Raw genomic sequence first — 21,414 nt, 5'->3', positions numbered from 1 at the left:
TATTTAAAAAAATTCAAGTTTTGATTTTCAGCGCCTTAATAAATAAAAGATTTTCAAAAAATATTTATAATATTGCTATCAGCAATTTGGCATCAAAGTTTTTGGTTCTTGTTGTAAATTTGATCTGGCAGACGATACATTTCTCGAACGAGAAGTGAAAATCGGAAATAACAGTTCACATTTTAATATCTAGTTTCGGTATTCTTAACCATGCAGGCTTTGATGAATTACAAGTATTACGATTCTCCTGAAGGAGAAGATTGTTTCCAAAAGATGTTCTACATGTCCAAACACGCTGCCTATTTCGGTAAGTAAAATAAGATATCGAATTGCAGTGTTCAGGTGTTTGTTGGGTTATGCCTTTACGAGAAATTACTTTTTGACTAAAGGTTTGGGTATCGCTGCAACGGATGTTCTCTTGCTATCCCATCCCAAAGGATATGTTCAGACAGCTGGAAGGTTTGTCCATTACATGGGACCATTTACAGCAATGGCTGCAGCATTTGCAGCAACGACTTGCATAGCCACCTCACTGCGTGGGAAGGATGATCGTTTGAACTATGTAATTGGCGCTGCAAGTTCAGCTGCAATCTTTGGAGCTTGGAAAAATAGCCTATCTGGTGGCTTGCATGCCTTTCTTCTTTTTGGTGTTGTTGCATTTATGAAGAAAAAATCCATAGAAGAGGGATGGGAGTTCTTCCCCACAGTTAAAAAGCAAAAGAATTTCTTAAATTCACTTGAGTATGATTTCTCTTCATTGAAGGATAAATATAAATAAGCTTCAAGTGAACTTGAATGTGATGTAAAGGATATATAGAGAAATAAAGTGTCGGTTAGAGAAGATATTTTGTCTGTAAAACTAGTATCGTTTCAATTTTCTTTTACTATTTACAATACATATATTACATTGGCATTACACTGCGTACTGTACGTGAGCGATTACCGTTTCGCAGAAGCCCAAAGAAAGAAATTACACTGTGCGTTGAGATCACTGCTGTGTCCAGCTGCCCGGGGACATGCCCAGAATTGCCGATTCATATTTGGACCCTTCTTCTTAACTGTTCGCAAGACGCACGCCTCCTTATGTCCACTACAGACAGGCGGAGGAGCGGGTCCTAAAATTACATTTTAAAAATACATTGTAAGCTTGTAAACTTTTTCGAATAAAAAGGAAGATAAATCTTACCTTTTAACAGATTTTTCCACAAACCTACAGAAGAACTGGTGGCACTAGATAAAGACTTATCGCAGTCGAAGCTATTCATTGATTCTTTACGCGAAAATCCCATTGTGTTATTTTAATGTTTTACTTTATAATGAATTTTATCACCTGTTGTACTGGAAATGAATTGTAGGGAAGAAATATTTTCGCGACTGGTCACTGACGTTGGAGCGAAGAAATTCAATAAACTGCTTTGCTGTTTAGTAGTTTTCTGCGATAGGCGCATCTTTTTGGGCTCTGAAACTTCAGATCTACTTTGCAATTCATTTGCTGACTCAATGGCAAGATGATTGCGTTTGCAGATAAATTCTGACATTTTTAGCTGCTTGCCTGAGAATTCTTTGAAATTTCTGGTGCATAATGCAGGAAGGTGAGTGGATGACATAAAATGGAGTGCTATAGATGCTTTAACTGGGCAGTGATCACTTCCATAAACTTCATTCATGATAATGCATTCTCGTAATGACTGGCTTAATTTTGAACTGAGCATTATGTAGTCTATCCTGGTTCCATAGTTATTCACTCGTGCGTTCAGCTTCGTGTTCCAGCAAGTAAAGGCCTTTTCTTTAGTCGGATACAGATAGCGAAACGAGTCAATGAATTTTCCACCTCCCTCAACTAAGAAACCATCTAACCATATCCTATTCATGGAGGGTAATGTGAATTGATTAAATACACGTAAGTGTAATAACATGTTGCTATACCGACTAGGTGACTTCGAGAAACTGGTAACATCATCGGGCTCGCAATGGTCAATGAGACGATGTGAAACGTTAATATCACCGAGGACGATGACGTGATACCCTTTGCTAAGTAAATCATGGCAACGGAGACTTAATGCTCGATAAAACTCGAGCTTATAAGCTAAACGTTCATCATTGTCACCAGCATGAGGACAATATACATTCATTACAATGAGGGATCCTACAGCTTCTTCTTCCTGGGAAAAAACGAAAGACAAATGATAAATCATATTACAAATTATTATAATAAAGAAAAAAATGTATTCTCTACCTTAAACCTGTGTAGTGTCATGACACACCGTCCTTCAGAATCTAGTGCCTTAAGCCCTTCATCAGTGAATGAGCTATGAACACTGTCATAAAAATCTATTTTGTCCTCATGAGAACTGAAGGTTCCAGCAAGGCCTTCTTCTGCTTGAAAAGGTGTGCAAGACGTTTTGCAATAGGTTGCAACACCTAGTGCAAAAGAAGATTGATATTTTGCATTCTACTGTAATTTTATTTTTACATCCGAACTATCAAACAGCTTGTACCTGAATAACCAGATTTTTTTCGGGAGAAACTGTAGTAAGAGGAATACCCTTCAACAAGAGCTGTTGCTTCATCAAGCATATCTCCTGGAAACAAAAAAAAATGTTGGGTGTAACTTATTAAGTTCAAAGTACGTTTTTAGGTGCTGAAAAACCCACTAGTAATCTTCGTCTCTTGCAGGCAGACAATCTGCAATATGTAAATTTTGAATGACATGTAGTGGGTAAAAATATGTTCCTATAACCTATGGCTGCGAAACAATGTTAGAACATTACATCTGCACCAAGAGAATCAAAAAGGTCTTTCAAGTTCTGTTGACTCGAACGAATTCCATTAATATTCCAGGTCACTATATTCAACATCTTGCACTATCAAAGGAGTTTCAAAGCCTTTTCAAATGTGTCATTACATACAACAGCTCAGCTGTCGGAAACTTCAAACTTACCCGAACGCCACCAGGTGGCTAAAATTTAGTTTAATTTGCGAAGAAACCCGAACTTTCCAAATACACAATTTGATCGTTGTAAATTAACTCTCTGATAATTCGGCACGTTTACCCTTATTAATTATTAATTTCGTTAGATAAGTTTTAGCTCTCTTGAGTTCCTTATGCCTCAATGTCTTCCAGGGAACTCATCGTACGAGCACATGTAACGAGGGTCATATTCCTTTCAGCCCTTCGTCTTTTCTATCTTCCGTAAGCTTCTCGCCACATCAGAATTACATGTACGTTTGTTAATTAATGGCTGTGCGAATAATTATACTGTCAAAAATAACGAAAGCTATAAATTGCTGAGCATCATTACTTTGAATAAAATCTGGAACAATAAGAATGAGAGAACTTCTTAGAGTTTTCCCCAGAAACAAAGAAAAAAATTGGACAAGACATCCCAACGAACAAACACAAAATGAGGACAAATCCGTGGATGAAACTATTGAAAGCATAGTGGCAAATGCCACACAAGTAAGAAAACTCCAGGAGCTAAACAAAAAAAAAGAACAAATAAAGGCAACGGTTGAACCCAATCGCCACGCTACACTCCATTATTCTAACTGTACCAAAGTACCATAAACAAGAGTTATCGTTGCGTTTTTTTTTGCTACCCAGCCGCCATTTTTGTCACTAATTTCTTTTTTTTTCGGTTTCAAGACCAAACAACAGGATGCAAAGAAATGCTTTCAGCTGCAAAACTTCAACCTAGCCCCATCTTTCGTTGTCAGGGTATCTAATATATAAAAACGTAAAATAGTATAAATATTATAATACTAATTGACACTGGCAATGAGAAAGAAACGGAAGCTCGGTTATGGCGCGGGTTCTAATATTCCTGATGTGCTTTTGCCTGGGATGGAACGATATGGACAAGAATCTTGGAAGCATTTGAATTCTACCGACAATACGTCAGACTTGTTTTCTCCAAAAAAATGCGTCCAAAACATCCCTGTAAGAGTAACATTAACTGGTTAAGAGCATTTGACATTCTGAAACTGGCTTTTTCATTTGCTTTTACAGCCCTCGAAGGTAAGCCCAATTCCTGAATTCATCGCCAAGGACTTTTCACTGGATTTTGCCAATGAACTAACGTCCCTGATGGTCGTTAAACCGAATAAAATTGGGTCAGAATCAGCCAGTATTGCAAAAACCTTGCCTTACCAGAGCAAAGTCAGTGATTGCGAGGAATTCTTGCTAGATGCCGACGTCGAAGAACCAGTAAAAAACTCTGTGTTTTGGCTCTACCGTAGTTTCCCACACATTGCGTAAACTGTTGCCATGTCACTTGACAATGGAAAGCAAAATTTGCGTCTACATTCATTTTTCATTCTAGTAATTTCAATTTCATTTTGCCACTTAATACAAAGTTGGAAGAAAAGATTTTGGTTAGAAATTGGAAATTTTCGTTCAAACGTGATTTAGCTAGTTTTCTACTCAATCAACTTCATTTATTTGAATTTCAGCCTTGTATATTACTGATGCTGTTGGCCTCCAAAGCATTTGGTAGCAAAATGATTTTAGTGTTTCACTAATAACATCACACACTTTGATTCAAAATAAACAGTTTTCGTAAATCACATAATGCGTTAGCAGAATTTCATTTTTAAAGTATTAATTAGACCTCAATAGCATCGCCTTCTTAGCTCAGTGGTAGAGCGCTGGTCTCGTATGTTTAGGAATTATTCGATACTAATAGGTAACCAGATGTCGAGAGTTCAATCCTCTCAGGAGGCAAGCAGCAAATTATTGGTTTGTGATGCTATATATACTGTTACGGTACGTACCTGCGTCGTATATGAAAGGAAAATATTAAATTTGATGGAATACAGGTATAATAATGTTACTTTGTGCCCTGGTCGCGATGCCGTTTTTTTTCCATGGGACATCAATGGAATTCAAACTTGACATAACATGTTCTTTATTTTTATTTTTATTTTAATTTTGGCTTCGTTTCTTGTGATCATTAGTAGTGGCGTGACTGGCAGCGATTGTATCATCTTCGGGCTGTTTGGCAACCACCCGTCATAAAAGCAGTACAGTTTTGTTTATTGTTTTTCACTCAAGTTTTTCTGAAACAACGTCCGAGCCCGTTCAAAGGCAAAGAAAACTTCGCTGAACTTAAGACATCAACTATACAGGGAATTATGCAAGACACCTTTCTTATCTTTGAGCTATTTCGTGACAGTCGAAAAAACCGTAACATGAAATGCGTTTCACTAAACGAGACAAGTAAAATAAAATTTCAAAAATCAATCATCTACAATCTGCATTTTATCATCTATTTTATGATATGTCTTTTCGCCATGTTGCAAAAACACGGTTCATCCTAGAAGGTGATTGCATCTCTAACCCATTTGTAAATAAAAAAAAACCTTTTTTAAATACCAAACTCTTCTATCCATTTTGGGGTTGCGAAGATTTAACACTTTAATTTTTCTATTTTATGTTTTGGCTCTCGTTGCATTTACTCCACGGCTTTGCTTAAAAGATTTATTATTCACGCTGCAGTTCATGGGGAACAGGTTGGAAGACCATCGCCAACAGGTTTTCTTTTTCTCTTATTTCCTTTTACACTTGAGCTTTTGTCTTTGTGCCTTCCGAATGTCCTCAGTCGCTCGTGGACTGTCGGCCATCGAGCTGTTCAATTGACCATCCTGCCACTAACCCAGTTCATAAACTTGTGTTTACTTCATTTCTCCTTCTCGTTTTGATCGAATGTTGGATTCCAATGACAAATTTAATTTTTAAAATGCGTTTATTAACCAAATTATTCGTGCTAATCTTTGCCAGCCTGAGCAACGGTCACAGACTTGGTTCTTCGATGAAGCCCATTCATTACGATTTGTTGTTGTTGCCCATCATCAGCGGAGGTAGTCCTCGCTTGTGCGGCCATGTTTTAATTGATTTAGAACCGACCACGACTACAAATGTGGTGACGTTCCACGGGGTCGACATTAGCATTCTCGACGTCAGCGTCGAACAAGTGCTTGATGTGGAAAGGAAGATCAGCCACGATCGCTTTGTTCAGTTAGAGGATCTTTGCTTCTCCGGCCTTTTTGAGATAGTCAACGAAGCTCATGCGGTCATCCACGAGGACGTGGAAAGACAAAAGATTAGTGTTATTCTCAAGCAGACTTTGATCAAGGGCCATAGATATCGCGTCGGTTTATTTTATGTGGCCAAAGTCCGAAACGACAACCGAGGTTTTTTCAGATCCAACTACAAGAATGATAACACGTCATGCTGCCATGAAGGGTACATCGCTTTCTCGTTTGGTTTATCTCTCATTTAAAATTATCACCCGCAGATGTCTAACCAAATAGAATTATTGATTTTTACGTCCCGACTTTTTTTTAACTGAAATTTTTGTTCAGATGGTTCGGGGGGACGCAAATGGAAGCGACCAATGCCCGTAGAGTTCTGCCCTGCTTCGACGAGCCAGGTTTTAAAGCAACGTTTGATATCACCATTGGTCATAATCGTGTCATGACGGCTTTGTCTAATATGCCTGAGACAACTACCCGTCCCATGTGAGTGTTAAACAATCGAAACATGTCATAGACATTCTTTATTCCAAAACTACCGCGGGGTTTGCTTGTTATTTGACCGCACGTAAACAGTGTCCCTCTTAAAGGTATAAGGAAACTGATGCCAACTTCTTTTCTTTCTTTTTTTATGGATTTCGCAACAAGGAAAAACACGCGAGAATGGATGTGGACGAGCTTTGGCCGATCGCCACCGATGCCCACCTATTTATTAGCCATGTTCGTGACCGACTACGACAAGGTGGAGAGGATTTACAAAGTTTGTGAGCGAACCATTCGAATGCGCTATTGGGGCCGTCGAGATCAATTGCGCCATCTTGAACAATCGATGGCTGTTGTACCCGACATGTTGAACTACATGGAAACGTACGTGCGCCAACCGTTCTCTTTACAGAAGATCGATTTCATCAGCGCTCCATTTGAACTTGATTTCGAAGCCATGGAAAATTGGGGTCTCGTCCTATTCCGGTAGAGTATTTCAATTAACTGAAATACCAGTACAAACATCTGACGATCGAACCTTTGATTGGTTTTAACCAGTGAAAACCGGTTGAATTTTAACGAGGAGACTGGTAGCGAAGAAGAACGATTTCAAGTCGTTCAAACCATGGCCCACGAATTAGCGCACCAATTCTTTGGTAATTTAGTGACGTCCGACTGGTGGAGCGACATCTGGTTCAACGAAGGATTCTGCGGTATCTTCGAAAATGATCTGGTGAAACACGTACGGTCACGTTAATTACAATCTCGCATGGGTTGATGCATAATCATATTTGTTGATGTGTTTCTCCTTATACCCAATGGCCGTTAATTTAGGCCCTTCCAAATCTGAGTTTTCATTCTGAAATGTCAAAGTTCTCTTCCATTCGAACTGCCATGAAAATCGAAGAGCACATGAATGCAGCATCGGTCATCCGGGCAGTGGAGACGGCCGACGACGCCGAAAATATATTTGATCCCATCACCTATAACAAAGGTTTATTTGAATGACGTACTGTAAAACAGCTGTAAGAACTTGACGTCTTATAGGCAGCGGTCTTCTGCTGATGCTGCGCAATTTTGTCGGACCACAACACTTTCGGAATGCGGTCGTTACATATATGGAGCGATTGTTAGTAACTGTAAATGTTTGCCTCATACCCTCATCTCATCCTAATTCGATTTTTCAAATCTCAAGTCAATTCCAGAGTGCCAACAGCCAAAAATTTATGGAAATTTTGGACGAAGAAATCCACACGAACCGCGATATTGGGCGGGGCATGAATGTCACGAAGATCATGCATTCGTGGACGACCCAACAATCCTACCCTATTGTACGCTGTACACGAACTGGAAACGGACGCATCAGATTATCTCAAACTCCGCATCCAGTCCGTAACGACATCGCGTCCGATGAAACTGCCAACCAGTTGTGGTGGATTCCCATCTGTATGACGGACAGCAATCAGCCGGATTTCACTCAACAAGGAACCTATCCAAGAGTGTGGCTCTCGCCAGAGCGGCCGTCATTAGAAATTCCTTATTTCCCACCGGTTTCGGGCCATGATTCCATGAACGACGAGGAAGACAGCTGGATCCTCATTAACGGTGAATTGTCTGGCTACGTCCGCGTCTTGTATGACGATCGCAATTGGCGTATGATTTCACGTCAGCTAGTGGTCAATCACACGGTTATCCCGCAAGTAACTCGAGCCCAGTTGATTGACGACGCTTTCACGTTGGCCTTCGGGGAGTATTTAGAATATCAAGTGGTTCTGGAACTCATCGAATATTTGACATTAGTCAGTGATGAATTCGTCCGTAGCACAACTCAGTTTCATTTGAAATGGATGAGGGAACGAGCGAAGCAAAACGAATCGTTGTTTGCACTTTTCCAGGTGAGTGTAGTGTCAGCTTTGATTGAATTGAAATTTATTTACATTTATTCAAAGGAATACGAGGAACGATTGTTATTCGGAAGGACAGACGATTGGCATCCGAACGAGTACAACAATTTGGTTAGAACTGATGGGTTCGATGTAGAAGGCTGTTCCAGTTGGAGTGACGGTGTCTGCGTGGATCAAGTCTTGGGAATGTTCCGTGCAGAAATGGACGGAACTATCACTGCAGCGCAGAAAAAGTATGACTTATAATACTGTTAATATCCACATACCTACTGTAAAACTAACATCTCATAAAAAAGGACAATGGTGGACCACTTGGAGCGGAACTGGTGCGCTGTCATGCGGCACGGTGGAAACGACGAATGGAAATGGGCCTGGCGGATGAGCATGAACGACTTGATGGCTCCCCAACGGGCCAAAATCTTATCGGCTATGACTTGCAGCCAAGATCGTAACCGGTTAAAGCAGCTACTCTCGCGCGTTTTCCATCCAACCATCGAGCAATCTCCTCGCGACACGTTCACGATGATTGAGAAAATGGCAGATAATTCCATAGCACGCCCTATGGTGTTGAATTTCATCAAAACCAATTGGGACAGACTAGGACGACAGTACGTGCCAATTATCCTTTAATCAATTTGCAAATGAATAAGATTTTTCTTTTCTCGTCTAATCAAAAGTTTTAGGAGATCGGGCGATACGTTGAAGCTTTTGGCCTCGATTTCGAAATTTCTTAGCACAAACGAGGAACTGGATGAGGTAGACCTGTTTTTGCCTTCGGTTCGGGATGAACGTCGTCAATAATAAACCCGTTTTCTTGTTCTTTGTGATTTGAACATATGTAGATGTCTCAGTTCTTAAACGACCTGGAAAAGAAGAGCACAAAGTTTGACCGCTCCATTACTGCGGGCATTCTGAACGGCATTCGTGCAAATATTCGCTGGACTGAGAAACATTCGGAAAAGGTTTACTCGGTTTTGGAAGCTCGGCGAACTGACGGACGCACAAAGGCATCTGTGTTCAAGGTGTGACCCTTCCTCACAATGTCTTTTTCCTTCCAACGCTTCATCCCGCGTGAGTATATCGTGCAGGGAAGAAATAGAAATCTATTTATGAGCGTCGTTTATCTTAATTTATGCATCGTGCCGAAAGGCCTCAGAGATTTCAATCGAGGCCTTCAAATAAAATGCTCTGATGGGTCACCGTTGTTTTTCTACGAATTTTGTTTTGAATTGAAATGGCCATCCTCATGACAACGGAGCTAAAAGCTACCGTACATTTTTACTGCATCCATTGATATTATGAGTGAATCGGTGGAAATGAAACGGACATTCCGTAATGCAGCATTTTTTTGGAAAATTCCATCACTGAACTTAACTCGTTGAGCTTGTACAATCAGATGCAAGAGTGCGAGTCATCAATTTTGTCATACAATTCAATTTTCCCTACACACAAAAACACGTTTGGAAAAAAAAAAAAGAATTGTGTCGAGGAGCTGAAAGATGTGGCAAAGGTGCGAGCAACGGGATTCCTGTAGGTTGATTGACAAAAAACCTGTTTGATATCGGCCTCTATTACAGCCACAAGTCAAAAATCTTACGCAAATTTTAGATTCAACTGGTATATTGTGGACTACCTTGCATACGCATTTTCGCTCCATGCTCTGCGTCATTGTTTCTTTTCATAGAAGGGAAAACAAAATTGTGCGGACTAGTTACTGTTGGCCTTACATGCAACTATAGTACAATATCAGTTTATCGATGGAGACGAATGTGGACAGAGGTTATTATTTATTTACAGACCATAGAATATTTCGTATAGATTTGATGTTTGACATTACGATGTCAGCCGGAAATGTATTTCGGTCCGGATTCGATGCATGATCTTGCCATAAATCCTAAAAACAATCCCGTGTTCAGTATAAATGTGCAAGGATAGCAATTGATCCATCGATTCTCTTGTTGGCTGAATAATTCACTTTTTCACGTCAGCCGAGCTTTGAATTAGAGATAACCATGGGGCCATAAATATACGGAGAGATCCATCGACCAGTGCAAGTTGAAAATGAAGAGAGCATCACGACGCTGCGCGTCTATTTCAGTTCATCCGCAGTCGTGTCCCGACAACCAGGCCATCCAGTTGCTACGCCGCAATAAACCTCACACTTAGAAGTTCATCTTTCTTTTGCTTGCTTCGCAGTCATTGAGATGCGTAAAAAAAGTGAGATCCAATTGTTACGTACCATTAAGTTTACAGCATTTATACATTAGCTTTTATTGTGGATCGTGTAGACAACATGACGACTGGAGCCTCTATCTACCCAGACGAAATGGATCATGGCGCCACATCAAATCATATGGGCATCGGTCGCATGTTGATTATGTGGCGACGTTCAGTTTACAAAGTCGTTTATCAAGAACTTATCGTCTTTCTTCTACTCTTCGATATTCTCAGCGTCGTCTACAGATTCGTACTCAACGACGATCAAAAAAAGTTAAACTGGATCTTTTTTTTCCCCACCCTTTACCAATTCAAGGAATAAATGAATTGAAATAATTGATTCAAAATTTCGCTATTGGCAGATATTTCGAGCAATCGAAAGCATTTTTTCAGTCGTACATTGATCACTTATCTGTGCCATTTCTACTTGGTTTTTACGTCACCACGGTAGCCGGTCGATGGTGGCAGCAATATCTAACGATTCCTTGGCCAGACAGGTAAATCTAAAGGACACACCCATAAACGAAATACAACAACCATCAATATTTCTGAACGTGCAAAAATGTAACAAACGATGTTACGGTGCAGATTGATGCTCGCTATTCAGATTTACATCACCGGCGATCAGGAATCAGTTCGAGAATTGAGACAGGGACTTGTCCGTCGTTCACTGCTGATGTTGGTGCTCTTGCTACGTTCGATATCACCAGCTGTGCGTCGCCGCTATCCAACTCTTCAGAGTCTCGTTCTAGATGGTAAGTCGTTGTAAAACGTGTGCCGTATGTAATCTTATTTTTTTTAAAATATTTTCAATGGTCAAAAGGTGTTATGACTCGAAAAGAGAAGCAATCTTTCGAATCGATTGCTCCAGTTGTCAATTTGTTTTGGGTACCTGCTACTTGGTTTGCCGCAGCACTCCAGAACGCTGTCAGCGATGGAACTCTGACCAACGAATCCGGCACAAAACTCATCATGGAAGTTTGTAACATTCTCTACTTTTTCGTGGGAACTGATTGAATGTTACATGACATTCGACGTTATCTCAATTCTTATGTTAACCCTTTCCCATAATCGTAAAAACTAATGGATTTGATTTTCCATTTTTAAAAAAGGAATTTTTAGAATTTCGTGCCAACTGCGGTGCCCTTTGGAGCTATAACTGGGTTAGCATCCCAATGATCTATACTCAAGTAATTCAACCTCATTTTCGCATTCTCTGCCTTTTCGAAATTGAAGACGTATATCAATACTTTTGATAAAGGTGTGTACGTTATCCACGTATTCCTACTTCATTGCGTGTCTCGTGGCCCGTCAATATACGGGTCCTAGTTATCAGTCACTCCAGGATATCGACATTGTTCTGCCTATCGGTACAGCCATGGAACTAGTTTGCTACGTTGGACTGCTCAAAGTGGCCGAACAGATAAAAAACCCTTTTGGCGATTCTGATGAAGACTTTGACCTCAACTTTCTCATCACCCGACATCTTCGAGTTGTGGCTTTAATTTATTTCTATTATTCTTCCATTTTCCTTAACGATGGATGTATTTCTTCTAGACGGTTCATCTAGGACTGGGTTACGTGGACGTGACTTGTCCATCATTGACGGCCGCTAATTCCGGACAAGCGGCATCCAATGGAGCCGATGACATTTTACAGTTGATACCTGGCCAGTTGCTGCAAAACGAACAGCACGCATCGAAACTTATGAATCACTGATGACGCTACTAGACTGCACAAGAGTCATACATCAACTGTCATAGACACAATTACAGACGTTGGCGTGAACACCTGCAATCAAATGCATTTCCGCCTATTGCAAAGTTGCCGAAAGAAACTGTAGCAATCAAATTTAAACTGATTAAAAGTGAGCTATATGTACGATTTCTACACAGAGATTACGAAAATGAGCACGAAAAATGGCAGTGTTCATTATGGCGATTCGCCATTCAAAAATTTATTGTTGTACCAAGCGATTTCGTGAGCATGGTGCCATATGAATTCCGTGACATTAACAAAACGATCATGGCCTTTGGCTCTATGATCAAGTTAATGTATGTAAAGAAACAGTTGTTCCACATCATATTTTAAAAACATCCTCATGCAATAATGCGAAATAAATTAGTCCACGGAGCATCTACCGTTCTCCGTAACGTGCGCAACTAACATGAGACGACTTAATACAGAGAACCTTTAATTAAGAATAAATTATTGATTAACTCGTTTTTAATGAAAAAGCATTTGAAAAAGGTTTTTTAAAATATAAACTTTAATTATAAACCAACTGCAAGAGGATTTTATTCGATAATATTTTACAAACTTCAGTTAACGAGGGATGTAAACAACCACTACCAGCAGCCCATTTACAGGAAATGAATATGGGAAGGCCAATCTGATTTTCTGATTAATTCAACAGATCTATCCAAAATTTAAAAATGGAATATTTCTCAAAGCATTTTGCTTTCCTTCACTGGATAATGTACCTGCTGGAATTCTTCCAGATTGTTACCAGAACACCGATGCCGGAATCTACAGCCACCGAGGCTGTTGCCGTCTCCGACGAGATCCCGGAATCTACACCTGTGGAAACCCAGAAAATGGACGTGTCCCAACAAACGAACGACACGTTCGAAACCCAGAAACAAAACGCGCGTGAAGACGAATTGATGAAAGAAATTTCTGATTTACAAGACCAACTGGACACTGCGCACCGCGTTAACGGCGAATCGAAACAGAAGGTGGACAGACTGACGTGGTATCTGGACGCGCTTCAGTTGAGATACAATGAGCAAGTTGGTGAGCTAAGGAGGAAAAGGTCAGAGGAAATCACCAAACAAGAGTTCAAAATGATGGAGTTTCAAGATGATTATAACAATCGAATCGCTGACCTGGAACTCATTAACTCCAGTTTGATGGAACGTATCGAAGAGCTGGAGATGGAACAAGCTAGTCGTCCACCCCAACGCGATCCTGTGTGTGGCACGCGATCCGGCGAGCTCAAAGACTCGGTTACAAAAATCGAAAGTATTCAACAATATCTTTCTTCGTTAGACGTTATCGCCGAACACGTGAAATCGACAATCAACCATGTCCTGGAACTGGTTAAGGGTGACATCGCCTCTGCGTTTAGCGGCAATACACAACTCGACGAAGAGAAAGAACAACTAATCAAAGAGACTGCATCCATCAAATCCGAAATGGAATCTGTCAAGTTAGAACTCGACGATGCCAAAAAAACAATTGCAGAGTTAGAACAACGTCAGAGTGGCGCTGCCGAGTCGCAAATGAAGACGATCGCTGATGGCAAAGATGCACTTTTGGCTTCGAAAGATGCAGAATTGAAACAACTGCGAGAATCCTGTGAGCAAGCTCGTCGTAAATCCCAAGCCAAGACCGGAGTTGACATAGGATGTGGCACCGACGACCCTGCACCACTCGCCGAAGAACCTAAAGCTGATCCCGAATTCAAAGAAGTCCTGTCGAAAAAGACGATGGCGAAACGTAAGACCGAAGCAGCAGGAGGTAGAAAGGAAGAACGTGTAGCAGAAAAGGATCGCGTTCCAATAAAGTCGGAATCGGTTTACAACACTGTGATGGACGCTCTTTCTTCATCGCAATCTACTCCACCGTCCGGCAAAACACCTTCCCCACCGTCCGGCCAAAGACCTGCCCCACCGTCCGGCCAAAAACTTGCCCAACCGTCCGGCCAAAGACCAGCCCCACCGTCCGGCCAAAGACCTGCCCCACCATCCGGCCAAAGACCTGTCCCACATCCTGCTACTGATGTTAAACCAGTTGTTTTCGCTTCAGCTGATATCAGATACAAACAAAAACCGATCGAGGGTTACACAGCCAACCTGCCTGAAGACAAAACGCTGGTTCATCCACCAGCTCGACCAGGAGAAAATGCTACCCCAACTGCTGCTCCAACTGTTGTCCCAGAGAAGGCAAAAGATCCTACAGTGGCAACTAAACCAGCTCCCTGTTTTGCCATTATTTCGAAAGAAATAAAACCATTCGAAAGTGCGGACACGTTGGTGCTGTTGGGCATCCATCAGCAAAATTACGGTCGTGTTGTGGGTCGAGGAGGTGAAAATATCAGGCGTCTGCAGGAGGCTCACGGAGTCATGTTGAGCTTTGTCCAAAACAAAAAGAACCTGGAACTGTATGACATGAACATCACAGGAGGAAGTCCCATAAAACGTCGAGCTGCCGCACGCGAAATTATCGAGTGTCTGCCGGTGACCATCGAGTGTTACAACGTCGATTTAAGGCAACTCAACCATCCCAACTTTCGAAGCACCGAAGATGGTGTATTCGTACATATCCGACGTCCAAGGTCACCTGGCGAAAAACTGCAATTAACTGGTCGAATAGGCGAGTGCCGAAAGGCTTTCAACGTTCTCGTCAACGAGGTACTTTCGCCGCGGCCATCCCCCCCCAAATAAATCGTCTAATCCTTCCACTTTTGGCTCTGCACATGCAGTTAATGTATGATTTTCGACAAAAACAAATGAGTTCATTTTTTAACTACCCGTTTGAAGTGCAAATCCACCTGAGCTGATCGTATGGAATGGACAAAACGTCGTTTAATGTTTGGTGGCTGTAGCTTTTAGAGTATCTTGTTTCGATGTGATGGTGGAAGCGTTCATGGAATTGCTGCTTATGTAGACCATGAATGCCTAAATCATCACTGAGTTACGAGGTGACGCCTGGGCTGAGCCTCCAACCTAAACAGACATGACATCCACGGCATTTGATCAGTTCCAGTGAAGAACACCGCGAAGTGTTGATTTGTTCTTTAAATGGTAGTTGAGATGACTTATTTGAATTTACTCTTTGGTTTCCTTTCTTTTTGTATTGGTCATATAAAAAAATAAAATACAAATTTTCCTTGAGCTAATTCAGACTGACAGGGCAAAAGTCGTTTACATGTTGAGGTTTCCCCTTAATAGTATCTTGTCTCGATGTGGTGATTGAGTCGTTCATCAAAGATTGCAGCTAATGTATCTGAACGATTAAATTGTTACTGAATGGACAAGATGACTCCTGGGTAAGGCTCCATGTGAACGACTGATGCCTTTCATATTTGATTAGTTTGGGGATACCAAAAAAAAAATATTTTTGTCTGGTTTTCTTATTATTACCACATTGATTTTTGGTTTTTTAGCTGATTAATAGGGAAGCACAGGATATTCAATGTTCTTGAGTGTAGCGTTACAGAAAGTTAGGTAGACATGAAATGGTGTGGATCATTTCTCATGATTTTTTAATTACAGTTATTAGACTGACACACTCACACCAAAACTGGAGGGGGCTATCGTAGCCATTTGTTACGTATTATGGTATTATACGGAGATCAGCCGAAATGGTGCGGATGTGCTCTTAGCACAGCATTTAAATCAAAGAATTTGAGAACTGCAAAACGAATAATATACACCAAAAATATTTAGGTTTTGACACTACTAGATTTCACAAGAGCCATAAAACAGCTCAGATGAGATACACCGATGGACGTGAACATTTGCGATCAGATCAATTTCAGTCTATTGCAACTTGATAAGAAAAACACAGTAAACAATTAACTTGGGTTTACATCGACCCAAAGAGAATTATTGCAAATACAAACTTCAACACGGAGAAAAAAAAAATCCGCGTATGAAAAAGGATGATGTCAACTATGACCATTTGCCGTTCAGAAATTTGCTGTTGTACCAAGCGATTTCATAGCCCCGTGGGCCTGACAAACCGAGCAGCTTGAACGTACCGCCGAACCAAGGATTCATCTTGGAATCGAAACGCACCATGCCCGCTTCCTCGAGTGAGCGGATGAAGCGAACACGATCGCGCATCTGCTTCGGAGAATCCTTGATAGGCAAATGGATCTCTATGGCCAGCTGACGAATTTTGGCCAACATCCCCGATTTGATTATCTGAGGAATGACTTCCCACTCGTCCAACTCGATGTCTATCTTTAGATAGTCGATGACCCTTTCACCATGTCGCTTCTTCAGCATGTTGTAGATGGATGTGAGCGAGCGGAGTCGCCATCCTTTTTTGTTGGTCCAGTCTCGGCTATGAAGCCCCAGTTTCAGGAAATGAATGGCTGGACTGCGATCGTGGTCGTTCGCTTTCATTGACGGATCGAACGCGTAAATTTGACAGCCGTAGCGTTCCATATGATCGTCGAAAGACCATTCGTTATTGATACCGAAGGAGTAAACCAGGCATTCACCAGGAGGAGGCGCCACTTGCTTGGGACTGAGACACACGGCTTTCTGGCCGTCTAGTCCCGATGGTTTGCGTTTCATGTGTCCGCCAAAATCATGTACGAGACGACAAGACGTTCGATTGGGCCACAGGAAATAGTTCATCATGTCCTCCGGTGCCATTTCGTCCACGTTAAGAGTCCGCCAATCAAAGACGGCGGTCTGGCACGGTCTGCTGGCTGCCGTCCCAACAGTTCGAATGCCGACGTACTGCAAACAGAAGAAGGCCGTTGCAAAAAAAAGCAAAACACATAAAATTAGCGCATTTTTTCTATTTTTTATGGCTTCGAACGCCATGTGATCACGGTGACACATGCACGTTCAAAATTACGGCACAATACTGGGGGAGTGTGGAAACCTATGGTGACGCGCTGTCTTCGATGTCGCACTACGTACTAAAAGACAGTTGTTTTCATTTCGTTTTTAGTCTAGTCCTCAGTGCATGGAAGCTTATCGCATAGCCACACCAGACGAGTGAAATTCTATTTGCGTATATAGTCTTCTCTTGGTTCGGGATGCACGGCAACGCCCACTTCCCCTCTTGTGTCCAGACGATGATTTGCATTCCGTTCGGCTTAACAGCTAGGCATAACCAAACTGCTAGCAGTAAAATTTTAATTTTCTGTCGATAAGGCCCATTTAAAATCTACCCATTTATTTTTAATTTACGTTAGAGTTTTATTCTAGCCTATGCTTTTCTTCCAATGATGGAAATTGCCTCTCAACAACGAAGCTGTTATTAGTTCTCAAAGTGCCATATGAATTACGTGACATTAAAACTAATGACCATGGCTTTTGGCTCTATGATCAAGTTGATGAATGCAAAGAAACAGTTGTTCAACATAATATTTGAGAAAGCATTCTCATGCAGTAATGCAAAATAAGTTTGTCTAGTCCGCGCAGCGTTTACTGTTTTCCATAACATGCGCTGCTGAACACGAGATGATTGGCCTAAACACAAAGCGCCTTAATTAAGAATAAATTATTTATTAACTTGTTTTTAACGAAAAAAATATTTGAAATAGGTTTGCTTAAATATAAACTTTAATTATCAACCAATTGCAAAAGGAATTAATTCGATAATATTTTGTAAACTTCAGTTAACGACGGATATGAGCAACCACTAGCAACGGTGCAGTTGAGGAAATGATTTAACCAATCCGATTTTCTGAGAAATTCAACAGGTTTTTCATAATCTACAAATATTCTCGAATCAATCTCTATTGATTTCGAATATCTTTTGCGGATTATTATCTCCAAACAGCGCTACTCTTTCAAAGCTAAAAATGGAACATTTCTCAAAGTATTTTGCTTTCCTTCACTGGATAATGATGTACTTGCTGGAATTCTTCCAGATCGTTACCAGAACACCGACACCGGAATCTACAGACATCGAGGATGTTGCCGTCTACGATGAGATCTCGGAATCTACGACGGTGGAAACCCAGAAGGTTGACGTATCTCAACAAACGGACGACCCGTTCGAAACCCAGAAACAAAAAGCGCGCGAAGACGAATTGATGAAAGAAATTTCTGAGTTACAAGACCAACTGGAAACGGCGCATCGCGTTAACGGCGAATCGAGACGGAAGGCGGACAAACTCGCGTGGGAGTTTGGCATGTTTCAATCGAGACACCAGGAGGAAATCGCGGAGCTAACGAGGAAAAGGTCGGACGAAATTATCCATAAAGAGATCGAAATTATGGAGTTTCAAGATGAATATAACAATCGTATCGCTGACCTGGAACTCACCAACGCCAATTTGATGCAACGTATCATAGAATTGGAGTTGGAACAAGCTAGTCGTCCACAACAGCATGTGTGTGAAAAGCGATCCGGCGAGCTCAAGGACTCTGTTACAAAAATCGAGGGCATTCAACAACATCTGTCTTCGTTGGACGTTATCACAGAGCATGCGAAATGGACTATCAACCATGTCCTGGAACAGGTTAAGGGCGGCATCGCTTCTGCGTCTGGCAACACTCCACAACTTGACGATGAGAAAGAACGGCTGATCAAAGACGCTAATTCCATGAAATCCGAAATGGAATCTGTCAAGTTGGAACTCGACGATGCCAAGAGAATAATTGCGGAGTTAGAACAACGTCAGAGTGGTTTGATCGCTGCCGAGTCGCAAATGAAGACGATCGCTGATGACAAAGATGCACTTTTGGCTTCGAAAGATGCAGAATTGAAGCAATTGCGAGAATCCTGTGAGCAAGCTCATCGTAAATCTGAAGTGAAGACCCGAGATGTCGAATGTGGCACTGATGACCTTCCACCATCTGCCAAAGTACCTAAAGCCGATCCCGAATTTAAAGAAGTCGTGTCGAAAAAGACGAAGGCGAAACGTAAGGCCAAAGAAGCAGCAGCTAAAAAGGAGGAACGTGTAGCCGAAAAAGACAAGGCTCCAGGAAAATCGGAATCGATTTACGAATCTGTGATGGAAGCTCTTTCTCCATCGCAAGTTCCTCCAACGGAGGCGAAACGTTATGCCGAAGTAGCAGCAGCTAAAAAGGAAGAACGTGTAGCCGAGAAAGACAAGACTCCAGAAAAATCGGAATCGATTTACAAAACTGTGATGGACGTTCTCGCTTCACCGCAATCTCCTCCACCGTCCGGCAAAACAGCTTCTCCACCGTCCGGCGAAAGACCTGCGCCACCATCCGGCCAAAAACCTGCCCCACCGTCCGGCAAAACAGCTTCTCCACCGTCCGGCGAAAGACCTGCGCCACCATCCGGCCAAAAACCTGCCCCACCGTCCGGCCAAAGACCGGCTCCACAACCTGCCACGGATGTTAAGCCCGCTGTTTTCCCTTCAGCTGACATCAGATACAAAGACAAACCGATCGAGGGTTACACAGCCAACCTGTCTGAAGGTAAAACGCCGGTTCATCCGCCAGCTCGACCAAAAGAAAATGCCACCGCAACTGCTGCTCCAAGTGTTGCACCAGTGAAGGCTAAATATCCCACAGTGGCAACTAAACCCGCTCCCAGCTTTGCTATTATTTCGAAAGAAGTAAAACAATTCGAAAGCGCGGACAAGTTGGTGCTGTTGGGCATCCATCAGAAACATTACGGTCGTGTTGTGGGCCGAGGAGGCGAAAATGTCAGGCGTGTGCAGGAGGCTCACGGAGTCATCGTGAGCTTCGTACAGGACAAAAACATCCTGGAACTGTATAACTTGAACATCACACGAGGAAGTCCTGAAAAACGTCGAGCTGCCGCACGCGAAATCATCGAATGTGTGCCAGTGACCATCGAGTGTTCCAATGTCGATTTAAGACTACTCCGCCATCCCAAATTTCGCGATGGCGAAGGTGGTTTCTTTGTCCTTATTCGACATCCAATGTCACGCGACGAAAAACTGCAATTCACAGGGCGACTGGACGACTGCCGAAAGGCTTTCGACGTTCTCGTCAACGGGGTACTTCCGCCGCGGCCATCCCCCCCCAAATAAATCCCCCAACTCTTCCACCTTTGGCTTTCCACATGCAGTTAATGTATGATTTTCGACAAAAACAAATGAGTTTATTTTTTAACTATCCGTTTGAAGTGCAAATCCACCTGAGCTGATCGTATGGAATGGATAAAACGTCGTTTAATGTTTGGTGGCTTTAGCTTTTGGAGTATCTTGTTTCGATGTGATGGTGGAAGCGTTCATGGAATTGCTGCTTATGTAGACCATGAATGCCTAAATCATCACTGAGTTACGAGGTGACGCCTGGGCTGAGCCGCCAACCTAAACAGACATGACATCCACGACATTCGATCAGTTTCAGGGAAAGAACACCGCGAAGTGTTGATTTGTTCTTTATATGGTAGTTGAGGTGACTTATTTGAATTTACTCTTTGGCTTTCTTTCCTTTTGTTTTGATCATTTGGAAAAAAATTAAATACAAATTTTCCTTGAGCTAATTCAGATTGACAGGGCAAAAGTCGTTTACGTGTTGAGGTTTCACCTTAGTAGTATAGTGTCTCGATGTGGTAACTGAGTCGTTCTTTAAAGATTACAGCTAATGTATCTGAACGATTCAATTATCACTGAATGGACAAGAAGACTCCTGGGTAAGCCTCCATGTGAACGACTGATGCCTTTCATATTTGATTAGTTTGGGGATACCAAAAAAAAACAAAAAATTTTTGTCTGTTTTTATTATTATTACCACCTTGATTTTTGGTTTTCTCGTTGATTAATGGAGAAGAACAGGATGTTCAACGTTCTAGGGTATAGAGCACAGAAAATTAGAAGGACATGAAATTGTATGGATCTTTTCTCGTTTAGTCGACTATTGAATTGTCAATTGGAGAACTACTATCCACCTTTGAATCAGTGTATCTTGGCTTTTGCACAGCACTAACATCAGTTCCAAACTGGTAGATGTCGCAAGCAGCTAAACACATCCAGTAAATCGTCATGCGCTTGGATTTTAAATAATAAATTCAAAACCAAGAAATTCCTTATCCAAAACGAAGCTTTAGATCCCAGAGTTTTCAACAACCCAAG

The 21,414-nt window shown here is 41.7% G+C and overlaps 6 protein-coding genes and 1 non-coding gene across 9 annotated transcripts; 5 read left to right on the top strand and 2 right to left on the bottom strand.

The window, feature by feature from the left end:
* Positions 1 to 100: 100 nt before the first annotated feature.
* On the top strand, positions 101 to 843 carry LOC130689226 (NADH dehydrogenase [ubiquinone] 1 alpha subcomplex subunit 11-like). Its single transcript, XM_057512261.1, has 2 exons — positions 101 to 307; positions 390 to 843. Exons 1-2 carry the CDS (start codon positions 211 to 213, stop codon positions 776 to 778), a joined length of 486 nt encoding a protein of 161 aa, XP_057368244.1. The 5' UTR covers positions 101 to 210; the 3' UTR covers positions 779 to 843.
* Positions 844 to 863: 20 nt separating this feature from the next.
* On the bottom strand, positions 864 to 2,901 carry LOC130689204 (DNA-(apurinic or apyrimidinic site) endonuclease 2-like). Of its 3 annotated transcripts, none has more exons than XM_057512232.2 (8): positions 2,772 to 2,901; positions 2,655 to 2,685; positions 2,499 to 2,582; positions 2,237 to 2,421; positions 1,927 to 2,162; positions 1,331 to 1,863; positions 1,187 to 1,270; positions 864 to 1,115 (listed from the first exon to the last, which is right to left on the bottom strand). In XM_057512232.2, the coding sequence occupies exons 1-8, from the start codon at positions 2,856 to 2,858 to the stop codon at positions 940 to 942; spliced, it is 1,416 nt and encodes a 471-aa protein (XP_057368215.1). In that variant the 5' UTR covers positions 2,859 to 2,901; the 3' UTR covers positions 864 to 939. The 3 variants fall into 3 exon arrangements, with proteins under 3 accessions (XP_057368215.1, XP_057368216.1, XP_059352803.1); XM_057512233.2 differs by having other exon boundaries at positions 2,655 to 2,740; positions 2,816 to 2,893; XM_059496820.1 differs by having other exon boundaries at positions 2,741 to 2,838.
* Positions 2,902 to 3,233: 332 nt separating this feature from the next.
* On the top strand, positions 3,234 to 4,258 carry LOC130688525 (uncharacterized). The gene is made up of 4 exons (XM_057511506.2): positions 3,234 to 3,559; positions 3,647 to 3,718; positions 3,788 to 3,940; positions 4,010 to 4,258. Exons 1-4 carry the CDS (start codon positions 3,329 to 3,331, stop codon positions 4,256 to 4,258), a joined length of 705 nt encoding a protein of 234 aa, XP_057367489.2. The 5' UTR covers positions 3,234 to 3,328.
* A 364-nt stretch (positions 4,259 to 4,622) lies between these two features.
* On the top strand, positions 4,623 to 4,723 carry Trnat-cgu (transfer RNA threonine (anticodon CGU)). The gene is made up of 2 exons: positions 4,623 to 4,658; positions 4,688 to 4,723. It is a non-coding gene; the product is annotated as a tRNA-Thr (tRNA).
* A 949-nt stretch (positions 4,724 to 5,672) lies between these two features.
* Positions 5,673 to 9,619, top strand: LOC130689236 (aminopeptidase N-like). Its single transcript, XM_057512275.2, has 11 exons — positions 5,673 to 6,244; positions 6,364 to 6,519; positions 6,682 to 7,002; positions 7,075 to 7,258; positions 7,351 to 7,510; positions 7,564 to 7,645; positions 7,712 to 8,411; positions 8,466 to 8,653; positions 8,717 to 9,028; positions 9,098 to 9,176; positions 9,263 to 9,619. Exons 1-11 carry the CDS (start codon positions 5,718 to 5,720, stop codon positions 9,446 to 9,448), a joined length of 2,895 nt encoding a protein of 964 aa, XP_057368258.1. The 5' UTR covers positions 5,673 to 5,717; the 3' UTR covers positions 9,449 to 9,619.
* A 930-nt stretch (positions 9,620 to 10,549) lies between these two features.
* On the top strand, positions 10,550 to 12,478 carry LOC130689210 (bestrophin-2-like). Its single transcript, XM_057512242.1, has 8 exons — positions 10,550 to 10,637; positions 10,709 to 10,910; positions 11,000 to 11,134; positions 11,226 to 11,392; positions 11,461 to 11,615; positions 11,750 to 11,827; positions 11,899 to 12,129; positions 12,195 to 12,478. Exons 1-8 carry the CDS (start codon positions 10,625 to 10,627, stop codon positions 12,354 to 12,356), a joined length of 1,143 nt encoding a protein of 380 aa, XP_057368225.1. The 5' UTR covers positions 10,550 to 10,624; the 3' UTR covers positions 12,357 to 12,478.
* A 3,705-nt stretch (positions 12,479 to 16,183) lies between these two features.
* LOC130689214 (uncharacterized) lies at positions 16,184 to 17,282 on the bottom strand. Its single transcript, XM_057512247.2, has one exon. The coding sequence runs from the start codon at positions 17,219 to 17,221 to the stop codon at positions 16,316 to 16,318; it is 906 nt and encodes a 301-aa protein (XP_057368230.1). The 5' UTR covers positions 17,222 to 17,282; the 3' UTR covers positions 16,184 to 16,315.
* Between the last annotated feature and the right edge of the window lie 4,132 nt (positions 17,283 to 21,414).

The sequence above is a fragment of the Daphnia carinata genome, chromosome 9, assembly GCF_022539665.2.
Source record: "Daphnia carinata strain CSIRO-1 chromosome 9, CSIRO_AGI_Dcar_HiC_V3, whole genome shotgun sequence".
NCBI classification, from domain to species: Eukaryota; Metazoa; Arthropoda; class Branchiopoda; order Diplostraca; family Daphniidae; genus Daphnia; species Daphnia carinata.
This window is presented reverse-complemented; position numbering and strand designations above follow the sequence as displayed.